The sequence below is a fragment of the Otolemur garnettii genome, unplaced genomic scaffold (assembly GCF_000181295.1).
Source record: "Otolemur garnettii isolate 467f Iridium unplaced genomic scaffold, OtoGar3 scaffold00037, whole genome shotgun sequence".
In the NCBI taxonomy this organism is placed as follows: domain Eukaryota; kingdom Metazoa; phylum Chordata; class Mammalia; order Primates; family Galagidae; genus Otolemur; species Otolemur garnettii.
This window is the reverse complement of record NW_003852432.1, coordinates 7495785-7515056: the sequence shown is the minus strand read 5'-3', so window position 1 is coordinate 7515056 and position 19272 is coordinate 7495785. Positions and strand designations below refer to the sequence as shown.

Genomic DNA, 19272 nt, shown 5'->3' with positions numbered 1-19272 from the left:
AAAGTTGAGTCTAAAGGACATTAAGTTTGAATGTTGATTGCATCAGAACTGTATAGACAAATTGCAGAAATATTTTAGGATTTTTCTTGACCACTCTCCAATATATCAAGAACCTCACCTAAGCCTAATCATAGGCTAAGCTTTGGACTTGCCATTGTAATGAGTGGCAGACATAAATTTTTAAATAGAAGTGAAAGAATGCATTATCCTAAGCCTAATATGAATTAATGCTGTGTTTACATAACTGTGGGATAAAATATAATCAGTCATATTTTTATGTAGTTTAAGTGAGTACAACATTTGCCTCTTAAGGAACAGTAAGGGCCCTAAGATGGGAATCTGACATCTCACAAAGATTTTTCTATTAAATCTTAAACATTTTTTGTACCACCAAGAATAACCACATGCCCTCAATCCATATTGTCCTTATCCTTCCTAAAAAACAATGGAGAGTTTGCTTTGTGAGTTCATAACTAAAGTTAATGGGAACATAACAGTATTGTCAGATAATTGCAGATAATGATCAGTCTACCTTGACAACTATCATGATATCTTCATTAATGAATCTTCTGGGAAGGAAACTTTATGGATTCCTACTGTTTTTAGATAAAGGCTCAATAATAAACTGTTAACTCAGAAATTATAGCCATCCTTGTTCTGTACCTAATCCTCTTTTTCAGCTTTATCTTAGTGGTTTTCCACTTAGACATAAAATCTATATTTTCCTTTTGGCAGCGGTTGAAATCTTCATGATTATTAAGACCTGGTTGAGAAGTGGCCACTTTTTGTATCACCTCCAAAAAGACATGAAGTCACTATTTTGATTCTCCATGGCACTTGGTGTATCTCTGTCTTAGTTGTGACCGGGACTGTTGTGTCTTTATCAGCCTGTTTCCTTTTCCTCCTGGGCATGAAGCTAGACCTCATTTCCCAACTCAGTTTCTGTTAGATGGACCCATGTGACCAGGCTCTGGCCAAGAGAATGTAGGTCAAAGGATGTGGGCCAGTCTGAAGCTTGGCCCCTAAAAGACCTTCCACTGAATCTGCCATTCCCTTTCTCAGTGCTTGTCTGCTAACAAGATTCAGAGGAGTCCAGTGGATGTCCAAGATTCAGGGCTATTGAAAGTCACCAGGTGGAAAGACTGGAGGTACCAAATGTTTGCTATCTTGAGCACATTGACCGTGATATGAGTGAGAATTGAGCTTTTGGCATCAACCCAATGAAATTTTAAGGTTGCTTATGAAAGCAGTCATCCTGCTCTGTCCAATCTGTCAGTGTACTTGTTACATTTTAGTCATTTACAGTATTTGTCCTGTGTTTCTGTTTTCATAGGGCCTAGGATGATGTTTTTGCATAGTAGAGATTCAGCATGTCATTCAGAACTTAAAACCTGCCTGTTATGTTCAGGGCTGATGGGAGAAGTTCTGTAGTCAGCACTAGATAAGAGGCCATGGGAGCTGAGAAGGGAGCAATGGATCTTTGTACGGAAGAGGTGCTGGAAGGTGAGTGACCAGGCATTGCTGACAGCACTTCCAGCATTTACCTTATGACATCACTAGTAGCTACAGTTAATTTTACATCCTCATCGTCAGGATCCTTGAAAGAGAAAGGCTGTTCCCTGCCGGAAACCAACGGGGCCCAGAATGTGAAGATTGCAACAGAGTGGAAATCCATGTCAAAATGTATCTCCAGAAAGAAGCATAACTTGTTAGAGACCCAGATGTCCTTTGGGGTCATGTATTGATCACTAACATCCTTTTTTGTTTGTTTGTTTTGAGACAGGGCCTCATTCTGTCTTCCAGGGTAGAATGCAGTGGTGTCATCATAGTTCAGCTATAGCAACTTCTTAAAATTTTCTATAATATTGCCTTTTACTTCTCCCAGCCCAAAGGCAGTTTTATTTTTGCCTGTGATTTACTCTTTCTTCTATCCGCTGTTCTCAACAATGTAACTATGGGTACAAACGACATCCCTCAAATGCTCAGATGTGCAGACTTCTTGCCTTAATAGAACTGCCTGCCATTCTTTGTCAGTAACAGCTTTGCTACACCCTGACTCCAATTTGGAATTCTTATCATTCCTATTACCTCTCAAATTGTATTGCATCCACCAAAACTACATGTCCTACAACACAATGTTTAGCCATTTTCTCTTAAAACTCTCTTGGCTTTTAAAAGTCACGTGCCACTTTGTTTCTCAAGGACTCTGAATCTATAAATCAAATAATATCAAATCCATTGTGGGAGAAACAGGCTAATGAGATAAATCTAGCTTTAGTGTGACTATTCTGTGATGTGTTAATCTATTTTATAAGGTGTTAAAAGTTTCTTAACAAACAACTCTTAAGTGCCCATTTCTCTGAATCTGTAGTAACTGGGCACCCCCAGGGGGCGCTCCGTCTCACAAAATATGCCGCGCATTTGGGGGACGCGCTCGCTCAGAGGGGCGGCCTCTCTGGAGAACATCAGCCCTCCCCACCAAGCTTGGGTCAGAAACAAATTAGAAAACCCACTCAAGTCCATAGCCTGTAAATAATGCCTGCTGTGAGCCCAGGCCAGCCTGCTAAAAACCCAGGGTTTAGGAAGCAGGGGCTGGGAACGAGGGAGCAATGGACCCCACACAAATGTCCTTTCTCCTTGGCGTTCCCTCCGCTGACAGCAGGAGCGGATGGAGTTCGCAGGACTCCACTACCAGCAGGGTCCCCGTGACGGTCCGTACACAGGCTGGGCTGAATTCTGGACCCTGCCCACCCTGTGCCCTTTCTGCCGCGCAAATGTCCCTTCCATCTCCTGCTACAATCAGCTCATTTTAGGGGCAAAAGGTCAGGCAATTAGGCGTTGAAAGACCCAGCTCTGAGTCCAGGGAAGGGGTACTAATTGTGATAGGTGTTGGGTCCTAAAGCACAGAGACTTTGAGTTGTCCTGGTGCTTGCTGTCTGAGGTCCAGGCAGTCCTCGTGACCCCTTTCTCCTCAGGAGAGTGACCACAATTCCCTCGAGTGAAGAGCCTCCCAATTCACTCATGGACTCGGCGGCTTTCGTGTCACCCTCAACCTTTGCCATCAATTAAGAGTTATTTATTTTCCCGGTTCTGAGTTAGGGGGAAAAAATCGCAGAGGGGTATGTTTCTAAATTCTGCAGCTCTGGGTAGGCAGCTTCAGTTCAGGGACAGTGCTGGGGCAGCTCCGGGTCTGTGGAAACCCACCCTTCCTGAGCGGACGGCGCGGCCCGGCCGCCCCCAGGGCCCGGGGAGCCCCAGCCCTAGCTCCGCCCCGCTGGGCCCCGCTCGCCCGGCCGGCCTGGGTGGCAGCGCGGCCCGAGGTCCCGAGCTCCGGCCCGGGCGCAGAAGGCGCGCGCGTGTCTCTGGAGTCCGCCTGCGTGTGCGTGTGATGAATTGGAGTCATCCGACTGGTGTTTCCTTCCGAGTGGGGGTTGGATCAGCAATCCATTAGGGGATCATGGAAACTTTTTTTTCTGGCTAAAAGGATGAAAACGGAGTAAGTACACAGAACTTTGAACTTGAAACAGAATGAAACAAATACAAGCAAAACCCTGATAGTAACCATGTCCATTCAAACCGCTTATTCCCTTTTCATGTTAAGAGCCGTGAATGCTTACAGGAAAGTGGGAATTTAAAGCTGAAAGAAGGGCAGCTTACAAAAGGCTGGAAGCGGGACTGCTTTAAAACCGGAGGAAAAATGAGGAACTGCTAAGGCAACCTGGCCTGCCTCCAGCTGTGCAACAGGCGCTGTGGGTTTAACCTACTGCATTCTTCAAGGCTGTTTCCAGACTTCAGATTCACTTTGGTGGTGTTCTCTCCACTCCTGTAAAGCTGGGGCAGAGTCGGATTCCTTTGCTGCGAGTTTAAGGATGTTGTGAAAACACGGCATTGCCGGAAGCAACGGTTTGGCAGCAACACCAGGTTATTTGTTACATCTATTATTATTTTGATGTCTTTTTTTAACCCTGGTCAGCCACTTTTCACTGTCATCCATGGAAGGGCTCTCCTTAACCGCCTCAGACTTTTGGGACCTATGATTCTTTGGCATGATCCTTCGGAAAGTTCTCAAGCAGAGATGGAGCAAACTTGATTGGAGCTGTGGAAGAACAGACTTGTATTTTTCATGCTGACAAAAAATAGCTGCTATGACTTTTCCCGCAACGTGGACAGGGGCCAAGTGAAGCTGGACTGGTCATGGTCTGTCGTCCAGTGTTCCCTTGTCGTCGGCGATTTTGCCCCCGGCCCTTTTTGGTGGGTTTGGTTGTGGCCATCTGTCTCTTCTACCAGACCCTGACCCTCCGAGGGACAAGGAAGCTTACAGCCGCTGTCCCTGGCACTGCCCCCCACACATCTACGGCCATCCAAGCAAGCAGATGCAGGAAAGAATTCTCCCAGGACAAACCGTGCTTCCTTCTCCCTGGTAATGCGCAGGAAATCAGAAAGGTAAGCCTGTCATAAGCTTAACACGGAGACGATTTCTGCAAAGGCAGCCCTCTGGCTCTCTGTCCTGTAAGACTAAAATTAACTTCCATGAGGTCTGAAAGGGATCCAGAGTATAAACAGCCTAGAGAGTGACCTGATGACAGGGAAACACGTTACATAAGCTTCAGCTTCTTACATTTACTTCCAGAAAGTTCTGGACATTATTTTATCTCTTAGAATTTTACTTCATTTCAGCAGAATGAGATAGCCAATTTGGAGGAGGGGAGAATGATGCAAGTTCTTTCTAAAATATTAGGATTCTATGAGATTTGAGGATTTAAAATTCAGAAACCCAAATCAAAGAGTCAAAAAAACTGAATGTCTGCTTCCTCAAGGTGGTCACTGAATACCGGCACATTCCAGACTAAAAGATACTCCAAAGCCCATTTTATAATTAGCTAAACCAATTCATTGATGAACACATTTCCAAAGCAATGGATGTATTTCTAAAGAATTTAAAAGAAAAGTATAAGAAGTTTCCAAACAATTGACACACTGTGTTTTATTGGTTATAGAATTAGGGGAATAGAGATTATTTTATATTTATACCATTCCAGTAAACCATTAACCTTACTTGTCAAGTGTTGAAAAAAATAAAGCACAACAAAACTCATAAAATTTATATTTTAAAATAGCCCTCCGATCCTGCCTGTCAGTAAAATGATGACCTGTAAAACATTCCAGTGTAAAAAAGAAAAAGAAAAAAAAAAAACTTAACACTAAAAATATCTTGGTGGCAAAGCTACCGCAGTCAGTAGTATTATAGCAAGGTAATTTAGGAACCTGTAAGTAGTACTCTATATTTACAATAGATGTAGGTTGATCGTATGATCCTGGTTATTGTTTGAAGCAGAATTTCCTTTTGAATACCAGTACTACTGCTACCATTATTATCAACACCTCCAGTGCCACTTGTTTTAAAAACTATTTTATTTGTTTCATTTCAAATACCTTGTGAGTTAGGTACAGTAGGGGTGATTGCCATCATTTTGCAGATCCGATGACTGATACTACAGCTCTTTAGGCAGGCCACACGGTAAGCATTAGGACAAGATGGATCCCCCGGGGAATCGTTATCAAGCCACAACTTTCCTGTTGAAGACTGATGCTCTAAATAAAAGTGATTTCAAAGCTCTCATAATTCGCGAAGCCACAACCACAAGAACTTACTGAAATGCAAGACAATTTTAGATTAAAATCAAACTTTGAAAACTTCTATCTTCATTCATTATCCACAATGTTAAGGAACATTTTGACCAAGAAATAGCTTATGGCAAAAAAGAGTAGGTAATATGATTAAAAGCACTTTTCGATGAAACTTCAACCAAAAGTGTGAATCCATTTTTAGGTGCTATAAAGTAATTAAAGACTGTGTATTTTTTGTTCATGTATGCTAGCAGTAACTTTTATTTGCATTATTTTTCTTTTCTTGAATTATCATGTTTATGATAGATGCAAACTATGACTTTTAAAATCACTTCTTAGTTTCTAATATTGATAAATATAATTTCTTCAAAAAGGGTTGAAATAGTTTTGCTCTTAAGTGACTGCAAGTTCTACTAAAATTTTGGATAAAAAGGTTTTATTCACTGACTTGCAGTCTTCTTTACTTCCCTCCTGGATGCCATGTGATTCTTGCTTTTTATAAGAATTTCTAAATTTTGTGACTTAGGCATATGTTAACTGCTATCTGTGGGCTGTCACAGAAAATTCCATTTCAACTTTAAATCTCTGGCTACTTACAAACCATCTGAAACTCATTGGCTGCTGCAATAAAACATTCACTCTGGAATTTTCTTCACTAAAATGCCAAACACATGAAGATTTTGGTTTCCAAATGTTTCACAGTCTTAAATATTTTAATCATACACAAGATTCTAAATTCACAATTATAGTTTCAGTAGCCTAACAGACACTAAAACACTGGCTATGTATCTCCATTTTTAGCCTGGGCCAGCCATAGTTAGAGCCAATTTTTATTTGAGGATATAAAGGCTAGAAAAAGTCATACACACATTAGGTAAAACCATATGCAAATTGATTCTACTTTTAACATATGTTCCTGAAAGTAATCAAATAATAATCTCATTTTAGGTAATTAGATTTTTTTTTTTTGGTTAAATTGAGGAAAAATATCGTTGGTATCAAAAAATGGATCACTGTCCAAAAAACTATCTGTGAAGTTAATTTAAAAAAAAAAACTGATGAGACGCTATATAGGTTTCCCTAAAAACCTAGAATTAGCTTTCAAGCTCTTTATAGAAATAGCATACCTGTAAATTTTAGATTTTATCATTATTTTTATTGAAAAACCAAAATATTTTTGTTACTAGGGCTTTTTCTTAGTTGAATCCATTCATTTTTGAGGTAAGTGGTTTTTGGTTACTTAATCCTATGGTTCATAGATTCCAGAATGTATTTGAATGTAGAACACGTTTATAAACTCCAGAAATTTTATGCAAAATATTATATGCAGATCTCTGGGGGGAAAAAAAATCATCGATTTCTGTCCGATATTCAGAAATAAAAACATACTGAAAACCACTAAAAGTCCTTAACAACCAGTATGTTTACATGTTAAACTAACTGCTCTTTCATGATGTGCGAATTGGATCTAGATTTAGAAAACTAAAATGAAAAATATATTAATTAAAGACTTTAACTGAGGTTATTAAAGCAAATGTTTCAGCGAAGAATTTATAGTGTCTGCAGGGATAAACATTCAGAAACCAAAGTATACCCACAGTGTATTTCTTGGATGAGAGATTTTGTTCATTGATGAGTAAGCATTAAATATTTGTCAGGGTTTTCTTGTTGTTGTTGCAGTTGCTTGGATGAGAAAACCGTTTGTACTTTTATCAGCTCTGTAACAGAGGATTCTGTAGTAGCAAATGTTTGAAGGTGGGTAGCTTTGCCCTGTACACCTTTACAACTCGGATCTGGTTCAATGTCTAAAGCTGTTTTCAATACGGATTGAGATCATGGTATAGTATATGCCAACTTTCCATACTAAGGAAGTACTCGCCCTCCTTCTTGCCAAATTTTAATTCATTTTTCCATTTGAACATTCCAGAGGGCCTTGCTAAGCAGATGTACTTTTGTCATTTCTTCTGGGTTTTCTCCCAGCGTTTGTTGTTTGACTATTGTCTGATAATCTGCTGGGTCTTAAAATGATTTCTATTTAATACATAAACACAGTTGTGTTGTCCTCACTGAAGTAGGTCACTCAGCCAATTTATCTATTCTCATGGACTCTAACACTTTAACATTTCATAACACTGGAAGCACATTAAGTGAGGCACAGACACAATGGAAGAAAATCTCTGCAGCATATGCCCTTTTAATGGAAGCTTTTCTATTTGGGGATTGCGTTATACTCACCATAGCCATGTGTTTCTGATTATCTCCTGTTGACGGCCTCACAAGGAGAACTTACTGGGTTGGGTTTTGTTTTGTTTTTTGACTCCTGCATGACTATTCATTTTCCAAGTCTTCACTTTCTTGACTCTCCCTTCTCCTTCAGTACCTATGCTCTAATTAATTTTGTTTGCATTTCTCATAGTAAAAAATATGTTTAACATTTGGAAATTTCTTAAAAATTATTTGTTTGGCCCAGGTTTTCTAGAAACAGAACCTGAGGCAAACATTCCATGCCAAGACTTTATTGGAAAATGCAACCCCAGGAACACAAGAGTGGGGAAGAAAAACAAGAAAGAAGGAGAAAAAACACAGCTGTCTGCACTATTGGGAGTCATAGCTAGAGAGGCTTTCCTTTAACAACTGTGCCTCAGAACAGGCACAGGTGGAGAGGTGCAGAAAGAGCAAGCGCTTTATCTCCTGATCTCTTCTTCTGCCTCTTCCTGGTCGGAGTCTTCCTCCCACTGCTGCTACTTACAAGGTGTGTGACCTGGATTGTCAGGGAAGCCAGGGCCTGGGTGGGAGTGGTCCAGCCCGTGTAGAGGTGAGGTGGTCCCTCCTTTGCTATCAGTACTGTGAGCAGCAGAGATGGTGAAGGCAGCGTCCACAGTTTGATGTCCCCAGAATGGTTAGTGTTACCCACTGGAAGGGTAGGTATCGCTAGCAAAGTGATCTAGTGACTACTAACACGGTGGCTGTGATAACTTTGCTTTCTAAAAACTTCCAAAAGGTCTAAGTATGTGACCTTGCTTTCTCTAAATAACATTTTTAAAAAGTATCTCACTAAGAATTCCGCTCTTCACTTGAAAAGAAACAAAACCTCTATTTCATCTTTACCTTTCTGATCCCTTTCATTTATTCATTCTTTCATTTTTTAATTGCTTGAGTAAACATTGATCAGGCAATCGGTACGTTCCAGGCTCTTCATGTGATACTAGCAGTATTGAAATAAAAGGCACTGGTGGACAGACAAGTAACTAAACACAGGGGTGGGCAATTGATCATTACAAGACTACTTTTTGAGAGATGAGAAGGAACTGGAGGGGGTAGAGAAAGAAAAAGTGTTATGAGCAGAAAAACCTGCATATGCAAAGAGAAATTAAGTGGCCTGATACATTTGGAAATTTTCAAATATTTTTTAGACAGCATGTTGGCGAGGGAGGGTGTTGAATGAGGCAAGGAGGCAAATATACAAGGTAGAAAATTCAACAAGGTGTGGATGTTGGACATGTGCACCTGATAAAGAGTCAGGATTCTACTCTGAAAGCAGCAGAGAATCCCTGAAGAAAATTAAGCACAGATTGACATGAATAGGTTGATGTACTGGAGAGAACACCTCACAACGCACATTGCAGGGTGGACTGCAGTGGAATAACATTGAAGGCAAGAAGACCATTTGGGAAGCTGACATTTCCAAATGTCTCGTCTTTGTCAAATCTTACTTTCCTCACGTATTCTTGAACACCCTCTGTTCAATATTTTTTAGGACTGGCTCCAACCACAGTTACTCTTTATTACTTATAATATTGCCCGTTTGAAACCTTCCACCTAGATCATTCCTTATGCAGCAAACATGTTTAGAACTGATGAAACAGCAAGCGTGGTACCTGACAACGGCCTGATGTAAGATGCTTCCTCTCTCCCTCACTGCCCACCCCACCCCATTCTTTTTCCTTTACATGTGGCGTTTGCCACTGAAACTTCTTTGTTGGTGATCACCTCATTGCCAAATCCGATGGTCAGTTTTCAATCTAGGTCCATCTTCTCTGAAGCATCTTTTACTATTGGGTGACGACTCTTTTTTGAAACTACCGTTTTAAATTTCATGAAACAACAGGGTTATTCTCCGACCTTTCTGACGAAGGCGTCATCTCCTTTCAGGGCTTATTGTTTTCCACTGATGATACAGGTGGAAATTCCCAAGCTTAGTTCCTTGGACCTGTAATTGTCTCATCTTATGCTTTTCCTTGAAGAACATGTCAACTTTGCCTGTTGTTGATTTTCACCCTTGAAGAGATCATTTATCACCTGCAGCTCCCATTTCTCCATTTCCTATTTTTTTTTTTTTGCAGAATGTTATAACATACTATAAACATTCAAATAACTTTCATTTACAAATTACATGCCCAAGTGAATGACTCCATAACCTCTCTGTTTCCATGACTAGAACCTCATGGCCCTTCTCCTGGATGCACAGGTTTTAAATCTGAGTGTTATCTTGATATTTCTTGATTCCTCCGCATGACTTGCCCCTCACCAAGTCCAACTGGCCTGACAGTTTACCAGATCTGAACCCTGACACTGAGCCCATGGCCAGCTCCAAATTAGAAAGGCTACAACATTGTTTAAGTTTCTTTGTCTTTTTTGTTTTCCTTTTTAAAATTATTATACTCTAAAATATTTAATAGTGGTTAAAAAATCATATTATTGAATTTACCCTCCTATTTTAAGTGTATGATTCAGTAGTGTTAATCATGTTTACATTGCCACGTAAAGGCCACAGCATTCTTGCCTTGCTTGCGGTCATTATTTAGAGCCATTTGTTTCAACTAACTTGTGTGTGGCTTCCCAGTCTGCCCTCCTTGGCTCTGACCCACTAGATTTCATCTTTGTGGTTTGTATACTGCCTGCAGACCTGGTAATTTTTTTTCTAGTTCGAATTCCTAATTTGCTTCTGGAACCATGACACACATTTAGTTTCTTATTATACTGAATAATGTCTGTAAATACCGGCTTAGTATAAGCCTTTATGGCTGGTGTAAAGTGAGATTTGCCCTAGTCCCCCAAATGAATCCAGATAAGAGTTCATCAGATTCTAAAATCTTAAGAGCCAACCTTTACAACCTCAATGCTGTGTCCTCACTGCCACTAGTCTACACTTTTAGACTAGGTGACTAGTCTAACTAGTCACCACTCCATCTGCACATTCTATGCAATTCATACACAACTTCCATAATATCTCCATTGAAATGCCATCAGGGGGTACAATGTTGAGCCCACCAAATTCATTGTCAAGCATCCCCAGCCCTGCCATGTCCAAATATATCTTTCCAGCCTTTTCTCCCACTCTGCCTCAATATGTGATCCGGAATCCAGCCCAACACCCTGTTCTCCAACCTGTAACTAACATTTCTACCTCTGCCTGGCATCTACCCTAGTCACTACTTCTACAAAGCTTCACTGTCATCCGTTAAGTATTCTCGAACCTGTGAAATTTTACTTTTCCATCATGGTAGCCCTTGTCTTTGCAAGTAGATATGTGTTCAAACATCCTCAAAAGACTTACTTTTCAAAATAATTACTTAGGAATGAAGGAATTTTGGAATCTTAGAACGTGAAATAGGTTAGAGATTATTAGATTCAACATGTTTCTTTTGTAAATGAGGAAAATGAAGTTCACAGGAGGAAAGTGCCTCTCTCGAAGTAACATTATCAAGTTGATAGTGAGGGCAGGATTGCACTGAGACCTATGTGTTCTCTCTATTTCCATTCTATCCCCATATACCATCTCTATTCATTGCTATTATGGGTCGAATTGTGCCTCCCCACACAACAGAAAGATATGTGGAAGTCCTAAACCCTAGTACTTCAGACTGTGACCTTATTTGGAAATAAGGTTTCATAGCTACAGTTTGTTAAGATGAGGTCACAGTGGAATGGGTGAGCCCCTAATCCAGTAGAACTGGGGTTCTTATGATAAGATAGCACGTGAAGATAGAGAGACCTACGCAGAGAATGACACATAATGACAAAGGCAAAGGTTGGAGTTTTGCAGCTGCATACCAAGGAACACCAAAGATTGCCAGTAGACCACTAGAAACTTGGAAGAGGCAAGCAAGGGTTCCACTACAGGTTTCAGAGGAAGCCTAATGCTGCTGGCACCTTGAGTTCAGGCATCTAGCAAATGCCTGTTTGTGACCCTTTGTTACAACAGCTTAGGAAATTGATAAACTTGAGGAGTAGAAATAATGAAGCACATGAGCTATAGATTCAAATGACTATTCTTTGTTAACCTGCTACCTTGGGCATGTTTCTTGACCTCTTTAGGATTTAGTTTCCTTACCTGAAAATGGATGTTATTAACACCAACCTCCCAAGGCTAAACACGAGACTTAAAACAGATAAGTTATGCAAAGCACTTAACATGTCCAGCTAAGTTCTCAGGAAACATTAACTATCAAAATAATTATTTACTTTCCTTGAGGACTTACTCATCTCTGTGGTCCCTGTAGACCCTACCATTTGGCCTTCACAAAATACATTAACAATAAATAATGGCTACAATGAACATAAGTCCCTGGGTTAGGAATGCCTGAGCTGAAAGCCCTGTTGACTTCCTCTCCCTATGCCTCCAGCCTCTAAACTGTTGCCCTTTCACAGTAAAATGAATCTTCAGAATCAAAATTTAGGGAGGCTGATATGTCACTCAAAGTCAGGCCTGCTTATTTATACCCAAGCCTTCAGCTCCGCTTAATCTTTTTTTCTTTTAATCAGAGATGTTGAGATCAATAGTATGTTTATGGATGGGGATGTGGAGACGTGAGTTAAGTGGGAAGAGAGGAAAGAGATTAAAATTTGGGGCCCTGAATAAATACGTTTCTATTCATTTGGTTATTGTCTGTCTTTCTACATGGAATGTAAGCTCCTTAATATCAAAGACATGATTTGATTTGTCTGCTGCTACTTCCCCAGTGGCAAAGAAGTATTTGACATATAAGCAGCACTGAATAAATATCTAGTCAGTGAATGAATACATAAATGAAGGATGAATTTGAATTTGCCAACTCTAGAGAAGGGGTAAAGAATTGAGAGAAACTTCTTCTTCCCTTTTTTTTTTTTAGCGAACTCAAAGGTCTTTCACTTCTCATTCTTGCTGGGCCAGTATCCCTTTCTGCACAAATTTTTGGACTTCTGGCTAATGATAATCATAAAGCCATTCTGCTACATTAAATTTGCTTTATCAATCATCCGTGATCTCTCCTGATACCTTCAGCTCCTTTATCTCATTGGGATCTCCATCCTATGAATAGTCTCAAGTATCGAGTATTAGAATATTAAAAAAAATCCTTTCCAAACCAATGCGCCTTTCTTATTGCATCCTGGCTTTCTTATCTCATTGTTACCATCGTCTAACTTTTCTTTCTACTAAGGAGTTTCCACTTTTAACAGATTGAGTCTACTAAAAATTGAGCTCTCCCTCTAACACATTTTTATATTGTCACTGTATTGGAAGATACGGATTTAAAAATTGTGCTGATGGAATTTAAATACAGGAGTCTATGTATAGGAGGCTTTCAAGAGATGGTGTCAGCATACTAAGAGGTATGCGACTTACATGGAATTAGTAGGGCTGCCTGATGAGGCTTTAATGCCTGTGAATTTCTATGAGATAGTTGATTAGAGAGCTATGTTAAATTTTTATAATGAAATATGCATATGGTTGAAAAATTGCTCATACTGAGAGAATTTTAAACAAATTTAAATTTGCTTACATTAGATAAATTTTAATGAAGGCTTGATGAAGCTCATATTTAAATAAGTTATATTAAATTTTGTATGTATCAAGGAATTAATCATTTTATACGGTTGTTCCCTCTTGTTTTTTTCAAGATGGTCACAAAGGCTTCTGCCTTTTTCTCCCTCTAAGCAATTCCATTTCTTATATTCATGGAATTGGAAACTCATAGAAGGTAAACTCTCTGAAATGGAAACCACTAGGTACACTGACATTATAAAAAGTACTTGCTATTATCAACTTTGAATCTGTGGCCTTTTGGGGTGAAAGGAATATTTTGGTTTCATTTTCCTCTTGGCTTCCTTTAGATTTTTTTTTTTTCCAAGGGAGATATTCTCACTAAAAGAGTGAGCTCATGTTCTAAAATAGGATTTAAGTTCTATGACAGAAACTACACCAACATTAGAAACTTGCTAGATCAACAGTACTTTGTTAAGTTTTGTAATTTTTGGAGATTTGTGGAAAATGTAATGCTAACCATTTCCGACTTATCATATCCAAGGTTATAAAAGGAATGGAATGCTAAAAGATAACTGAGGATCTTAAAAAATTTTTATTCAACTTTCCAGTTAAATTCACTAATGAAGGCTAGGATTACTTATGATCCAAAATAATAGATGAACTAAAGTAATTATTAAGAAGAGCACATGGATTTGGCAGTAGTGATGGGGCCTGAGCATGTGCCCTGAAATGTAATGACCTTTGATATTGTTAATCCTTAGCTGGGAGCCCTCAATAGAAATCTCTACCACTTATAATGCAGTCCAATTAGAGCAACTTGATAAGAGGAAGCTCTGTAATTCTGCATATTACTGATGAGACTAAGCCCACCTATTTCCAGCAAAACTTTTAGTCTCTACTCTGATAAGTACATTGACTTAGAATCCCAGGAGATCCCGGGTATGTTGCGGAACACATTGGCCCAAATTCCATCTGTATCTGAGCTATGGGACCATAGGCAAAATTTACCTAAATTTTTAATCCTTTAGTCTTTCTACTGGAGAAGTGGAATGAAGCCCTACTTGAGAGAACTGGTTGTTCAGAGTCAGCATTTTAAATACTTGTGACCTTCCTGTCCTTGAAAAGCTCAGTTCAAGTTCTGACCTCCATAAAAGTACTCAATATGGGTTATATTATATTTGTTTTAAGAATGCATATACAGGGTTTCCATAAAGTTCATGTGCAGTTTATTAGGTTAAACTGTTTCAAAGTGCACACGAATTTTTTATCCACCCTGTATAATGTGCCCTTTGGTCCTTACCCTGTGTTTTCTTGACTACATTTTGCTCAGGCGAATGTTTGTAGCTGCTCATCCTGTGGCAGCAGGCCCCAGTCTCTTTCCCCTTTGACCCCTCCAGAGATGGTCAAATGCAAGCATGCACACCCCACTGGCTTTCCAGAGTTGCATGTGGTACATCCTGCCTCTTCTGCTCGGGACAGTGACTTTACCTGCCAGTAGCTGGCATGCAACACATCTTCCCTGGTTTACAAAATGTAAATTATTCACAAATTTTGACATTTGGGTTCTTTTCATAGCTAATTTCTTATACCTCACAAGTTGATGTTGACAAACTAAAGCTGGTGTACATTGCCCTAGTCATCTTTCAAGTATGCCTGAGCAAAGGACCTGAGATTAAAGCAGCCAATCTAGGATGCTAGAGTCAGACAGAGGGAAAAGCCTGATGATCACAATGAATATCTACAAGAAGAAAATAGAATTTACTTAAACAGTAGTATTTTTCCTGGATCTTCATGAAGAAGTGGATGGTGTTGGGGTGATGGTATAGACTTCTGGAGACCACCAGAGCAATCTGTCAAAGCTTCTTTTGTCTGAAACAAATCTTTCTATTACCCATTTACTCTTTCTAGGAGAAATAAAAATTGAGGAACAAGAGGGGGGGTTCACGTTTCAGTGATGAAGAGCTGAGTGACCATGGACAAGGGACTTCTTTGAGTTTTATTTTCCTAGTTTTATTTTCCATCCCTAGGATGGAAATGCCTTGTCACAGAGGGGTTACGGCATCAAATTAGATGTTGTGGCTGAGAACTTTGAAAAAAAAGACAGGGGAATTGACATGATCATATCTCAAAGAATAATGTCATGAAAATACAGTAGAATGTCCATAGTTGACCACCTCCCTACCACCTTGGTAAGCTGACCTCATTTTCATAGACTGGACATGTACCACATAACTGCATCAGTACTGAGCCTAGTTCCTTATGCTGACCACTTCTATATGTTGACCAGTTTGTTAAAGTTTGTTGGCCGGACAACTTACCAGGGTTCTACCGTATTCTCATAGCATTTGGTGCCTCCTGGGAAAAGGATGCATAGATGTAACATAAATGTGATTACTGGAAATGCTCTTTTTTTTCTTTAAAAAATACAGTATAGTATCCTGTACAAATGTCAAATTATAAATTTCGTTTCAAAATGCCACTACAGGTCCAAAATTGTGCTGTCACAATTGAGTTTCCTTTTGATGTTTCACTGTTTCTTTAATAAGCAGGGGGAAGTAGAATAACATTTCAATAGAGTCAGCCCTAAGCCTAGTTCTTCTCTAGTGGAAAATCTAGTGTTAATTTAGTCAAAGTGCACAAATGCTTCAGGGAAAAAAAATGGAACAGGAAATTGACTTTTCTGTAGCAGTGAAGGAACTACCTGACCTTAGCAAAGCCTCGGCTAGAAAGTTGGCTTTTGTATTGAGCAGTGAACTTTCCCTACTGGACACACCCAGAGGGCAGGGGTGATTTCGAATGTTTCTTCTCATTCCTGTCTCTGTTACTATCTTTAAGAACTATCTTTTTTTTCCCTAAATAAACAATGAAAACATTAATAATGCATCTGAGACTCTCTACTTCCTAAGCTGAGCCTACTTTTTCAAGTATTTTAAAGCTACATAAGCTATTTTAAGAACAAATAGATTTAGGATAGTTCTTTTGTGTGTGTATTGGGGGGATGTAGATGAGGATGGGGAAAACAAGGTAAACTTACTGTTTCTTTTAAAGAAGCAATCAGTGGTTAAAGTAATATCATGTCTGCTTTAACTATATTTGTGGAAATATATTCTGCCAGACATACACATCTCAAGAAGCTAGAATTGTCTCCTATTTTTCAGATAAGATGATGATCTCTTAGAAGGAAGCATCTTTTCTGTGATATAAATGGAAGTGTGCCTCATCATTCAGTGGATGCACATGATCCTAAGCACAATTCTTAGCAAAACCCTAAACCAAGTAAGCATTTACACTTATTATATTTACATATAAACATACATATTTATATATAAGTATGTTAAGTACTATACTTTTCTATAATAAGATAACAACACCATGTGAAGTCTAGCACTGAAACAAAACCTTCTAATAAATTACTATTACTTGGGGCAGGGCAGAGATCAAGTTGACACAATTCCTGGCACATAACATGTTGAATGAATGGATGTGTGGGCTCTAGTACAACTTCATGCTGTGACTCCTGTGAAGATCTCCCTGTGGTGGTTAGCAGCCCTTGAATTCTTTCATACTTCCAGCTGGACTCTTAAACTCTGGGATTCCCAAACAGCATCTCCACCCAGGTTTTCCTCCATTCAAAATATGTTCTCACTTCTGGCTTTCCTAAGAAGACCAAAGCAATCTGTCATGTTAGAGAGTTGCTTTTTGCTTCAGGCTTAGCCTATAAAACCTTCTGCTGGACAATTTAGGAATAAACTAGACCACTAGGAAAGGAACATATTTTTCAAGCTAGTCGAAGAAGACACTCAAAAATTATTCTGCAACACAATCTGTCCCATAGAGGAAGGAGTTGAGGGATTTGACAATTTGATATCAGCTATTAGATGATGTCTTATTCCTTTTTCTAGAAATAGTGCTTATGTTTTGATATTATTTGATATTGGATATTACCATTTCCTGACAATTTTTGATTTTGTAAGCAAGAAGTCCTCATCTAATATATAAGCATTCTAGAATGGATATGTAATCCGGAGACCTCTAGGACTGACTCTGAAAGGAAGACGTGAGGTTGTGTCATGAAGTGCAAGTGTGATAATGTAGTAGTTGGCAACATGAGCAGGAACAAGGTAGACCAGGAGGGACATCCAGAGGAAAAGCCTGGGGCAGAGAGTAGTTTTCACGCAGTCATTCTGGGGAAAGTGTTACCCGGGTAATGTCCAAGACTGTGCATCAGTAATGGCCAGTAATCTCCACGGATGCGATGAGGAGTTCATGGGGAGTGAACAGCCGCAAGAGTGCTCAGAGAAAGTGAGAAAAGGAGTGCTGAGGCCTAGATCTGTGCTGGAGAAAACCCGTTCCACTCTCATCTGTGGAGGGTGGTGCTGCCTCATCGCTCATTGTCTCTGCAAACTCCTGGGCCCAAGCCATCTTTCTGCCTTGCCTTAGCCTCCCAAGTACTAGGACTAAAGGCCTCTGCCACCACATAGGCTATTTTTGTATTTTTAGATTTTTAGACACAATGTCTTCCTGTGTTGCCCAGACTGGTCTCATAGTCCTGGCCTCACACCTTAGCCTCCTGAAGTGCTGGTATTATGTAGGCACGTGGCACCATACCTGGCTCCTCCCCTATTCTTCCTAATAGTTTGCTTCCCACATGGATGGGGAAGAGCAGAGTTTCTCTGGGTTTACCAGGTGTGTGCCTCTGTCCTGCAGCCTTTCATTCAACAAGAACTGGAGCAGAGTTTTACTGCCTTGGAGATGCAGGGCCTCCTACATGGAGCGTGCTGGCCACCCATCCTTACCCATCTGTGCTGTTCAAAGGAACTATGGATTTCTGGGAAAAAATCCAGATGAACTGGTTGTTACATGGATATGAATGGTGAGGAGAAAAGACAGGGGCCAGAGATGCTATCTGTGTGAGACTGACACTACTAAATGCCTCAGGTGGGCTTAGGAACCTGTCCCCCTTCTCCAGTGGGAACAAACTTGTAGCTGGATAGGCAGCAGTTGGAGAATTTCTTAATCCCCAACTCAGTGCCTGAATACTACCCTTACATCCAGCAGGTGTTTCTTTAGGCTGGACAGACACCTTGTCCAGAGGAGGGCACGTTTACTATGAATCAGAAAGATATTCTCGGCTGGCTGCCACACGTTCCCTCATGGTGCCCCACTGCAGGACCCTGGGGTCTGCACGTGTGCAGAGGACACAGCAGGGCTAGGAGGACAGCTGAGGCTGAAAGCTAAGCAGGAGGGGAAATGGGAGGAGGAGAAGCACAGTGTGTAGTTGACAGTGGAGAGAAGAGATGAGGATTGAAAAGGAGAATGAAAGTGGGGAACTTGGGAATTTGTAGGTGAACCCTGCGAAGGCCCTTAAACTAGACAGTGGTGTCTATAATTTGTAAGCCATGACAAGAGAATTTAATGTTTCATAGAGGGATTTTTATATCCTGAGGTGTGAATTTACTTATAGAACATTATGACCAGGTATAAAATGTTGTGCAATTAAACAATTTGTCTACCCACCAAATCTAAGAGTGCATTTACTATATATAGTGTATTGGCACCCATATTTTTTTTGTACTGACATATTCACTCTGAGACTGAATTTTTACCAGAGGTTACTTTTGAATGTGTTCATGTCCCTAATATATAAACACTACCTTTTCATATTCCACTTGTATTTTGACATAACCTCTATGAAGTCATACAATTAAAATTTAAAGGTTTTTAGTTAGAATATTTTAATTTTTCAAGATATTCTTTTATCTGACAACTTCTAAAAGAGATATTTCTTAACATAAAATTGTGAAGAAATATTTTTTAATGCCTATGTCTAAACTGGGTCTCCTTTGATCTTTGTAGTAGCAGCAGCAGTAAGATAGAAGGTGTTGGTGCTTATCTGC

The 19272-nt window shown here is 39.8% G+C and overlaps 1 protein-coding gene across 1 annotated transcript in view; it reads left to right on the top strand.

The window, feature by feature from the left end:
• The first annotated feature begins 3356 nt into the window (after positions 1–3356).
• CPED1 (cadherin like and PC-esterase domain containing 1) overlaps positions 3357–19272 on the top strand; it is a 276366-nt gene continuing 260450 nt past the window's right edge. Inside the window, exon 1 of the mRNA XM_023513225.1 lies at positions 3357–4443. Within this exon, the coding sequence (XP_023368993.1) occupies positions 4195–4443 (249 nt within the window). The 5' untranslated portion in view covers positions 3357–4194. The remainder of the gene's footprint in view (positions 4444–19272) is intronic.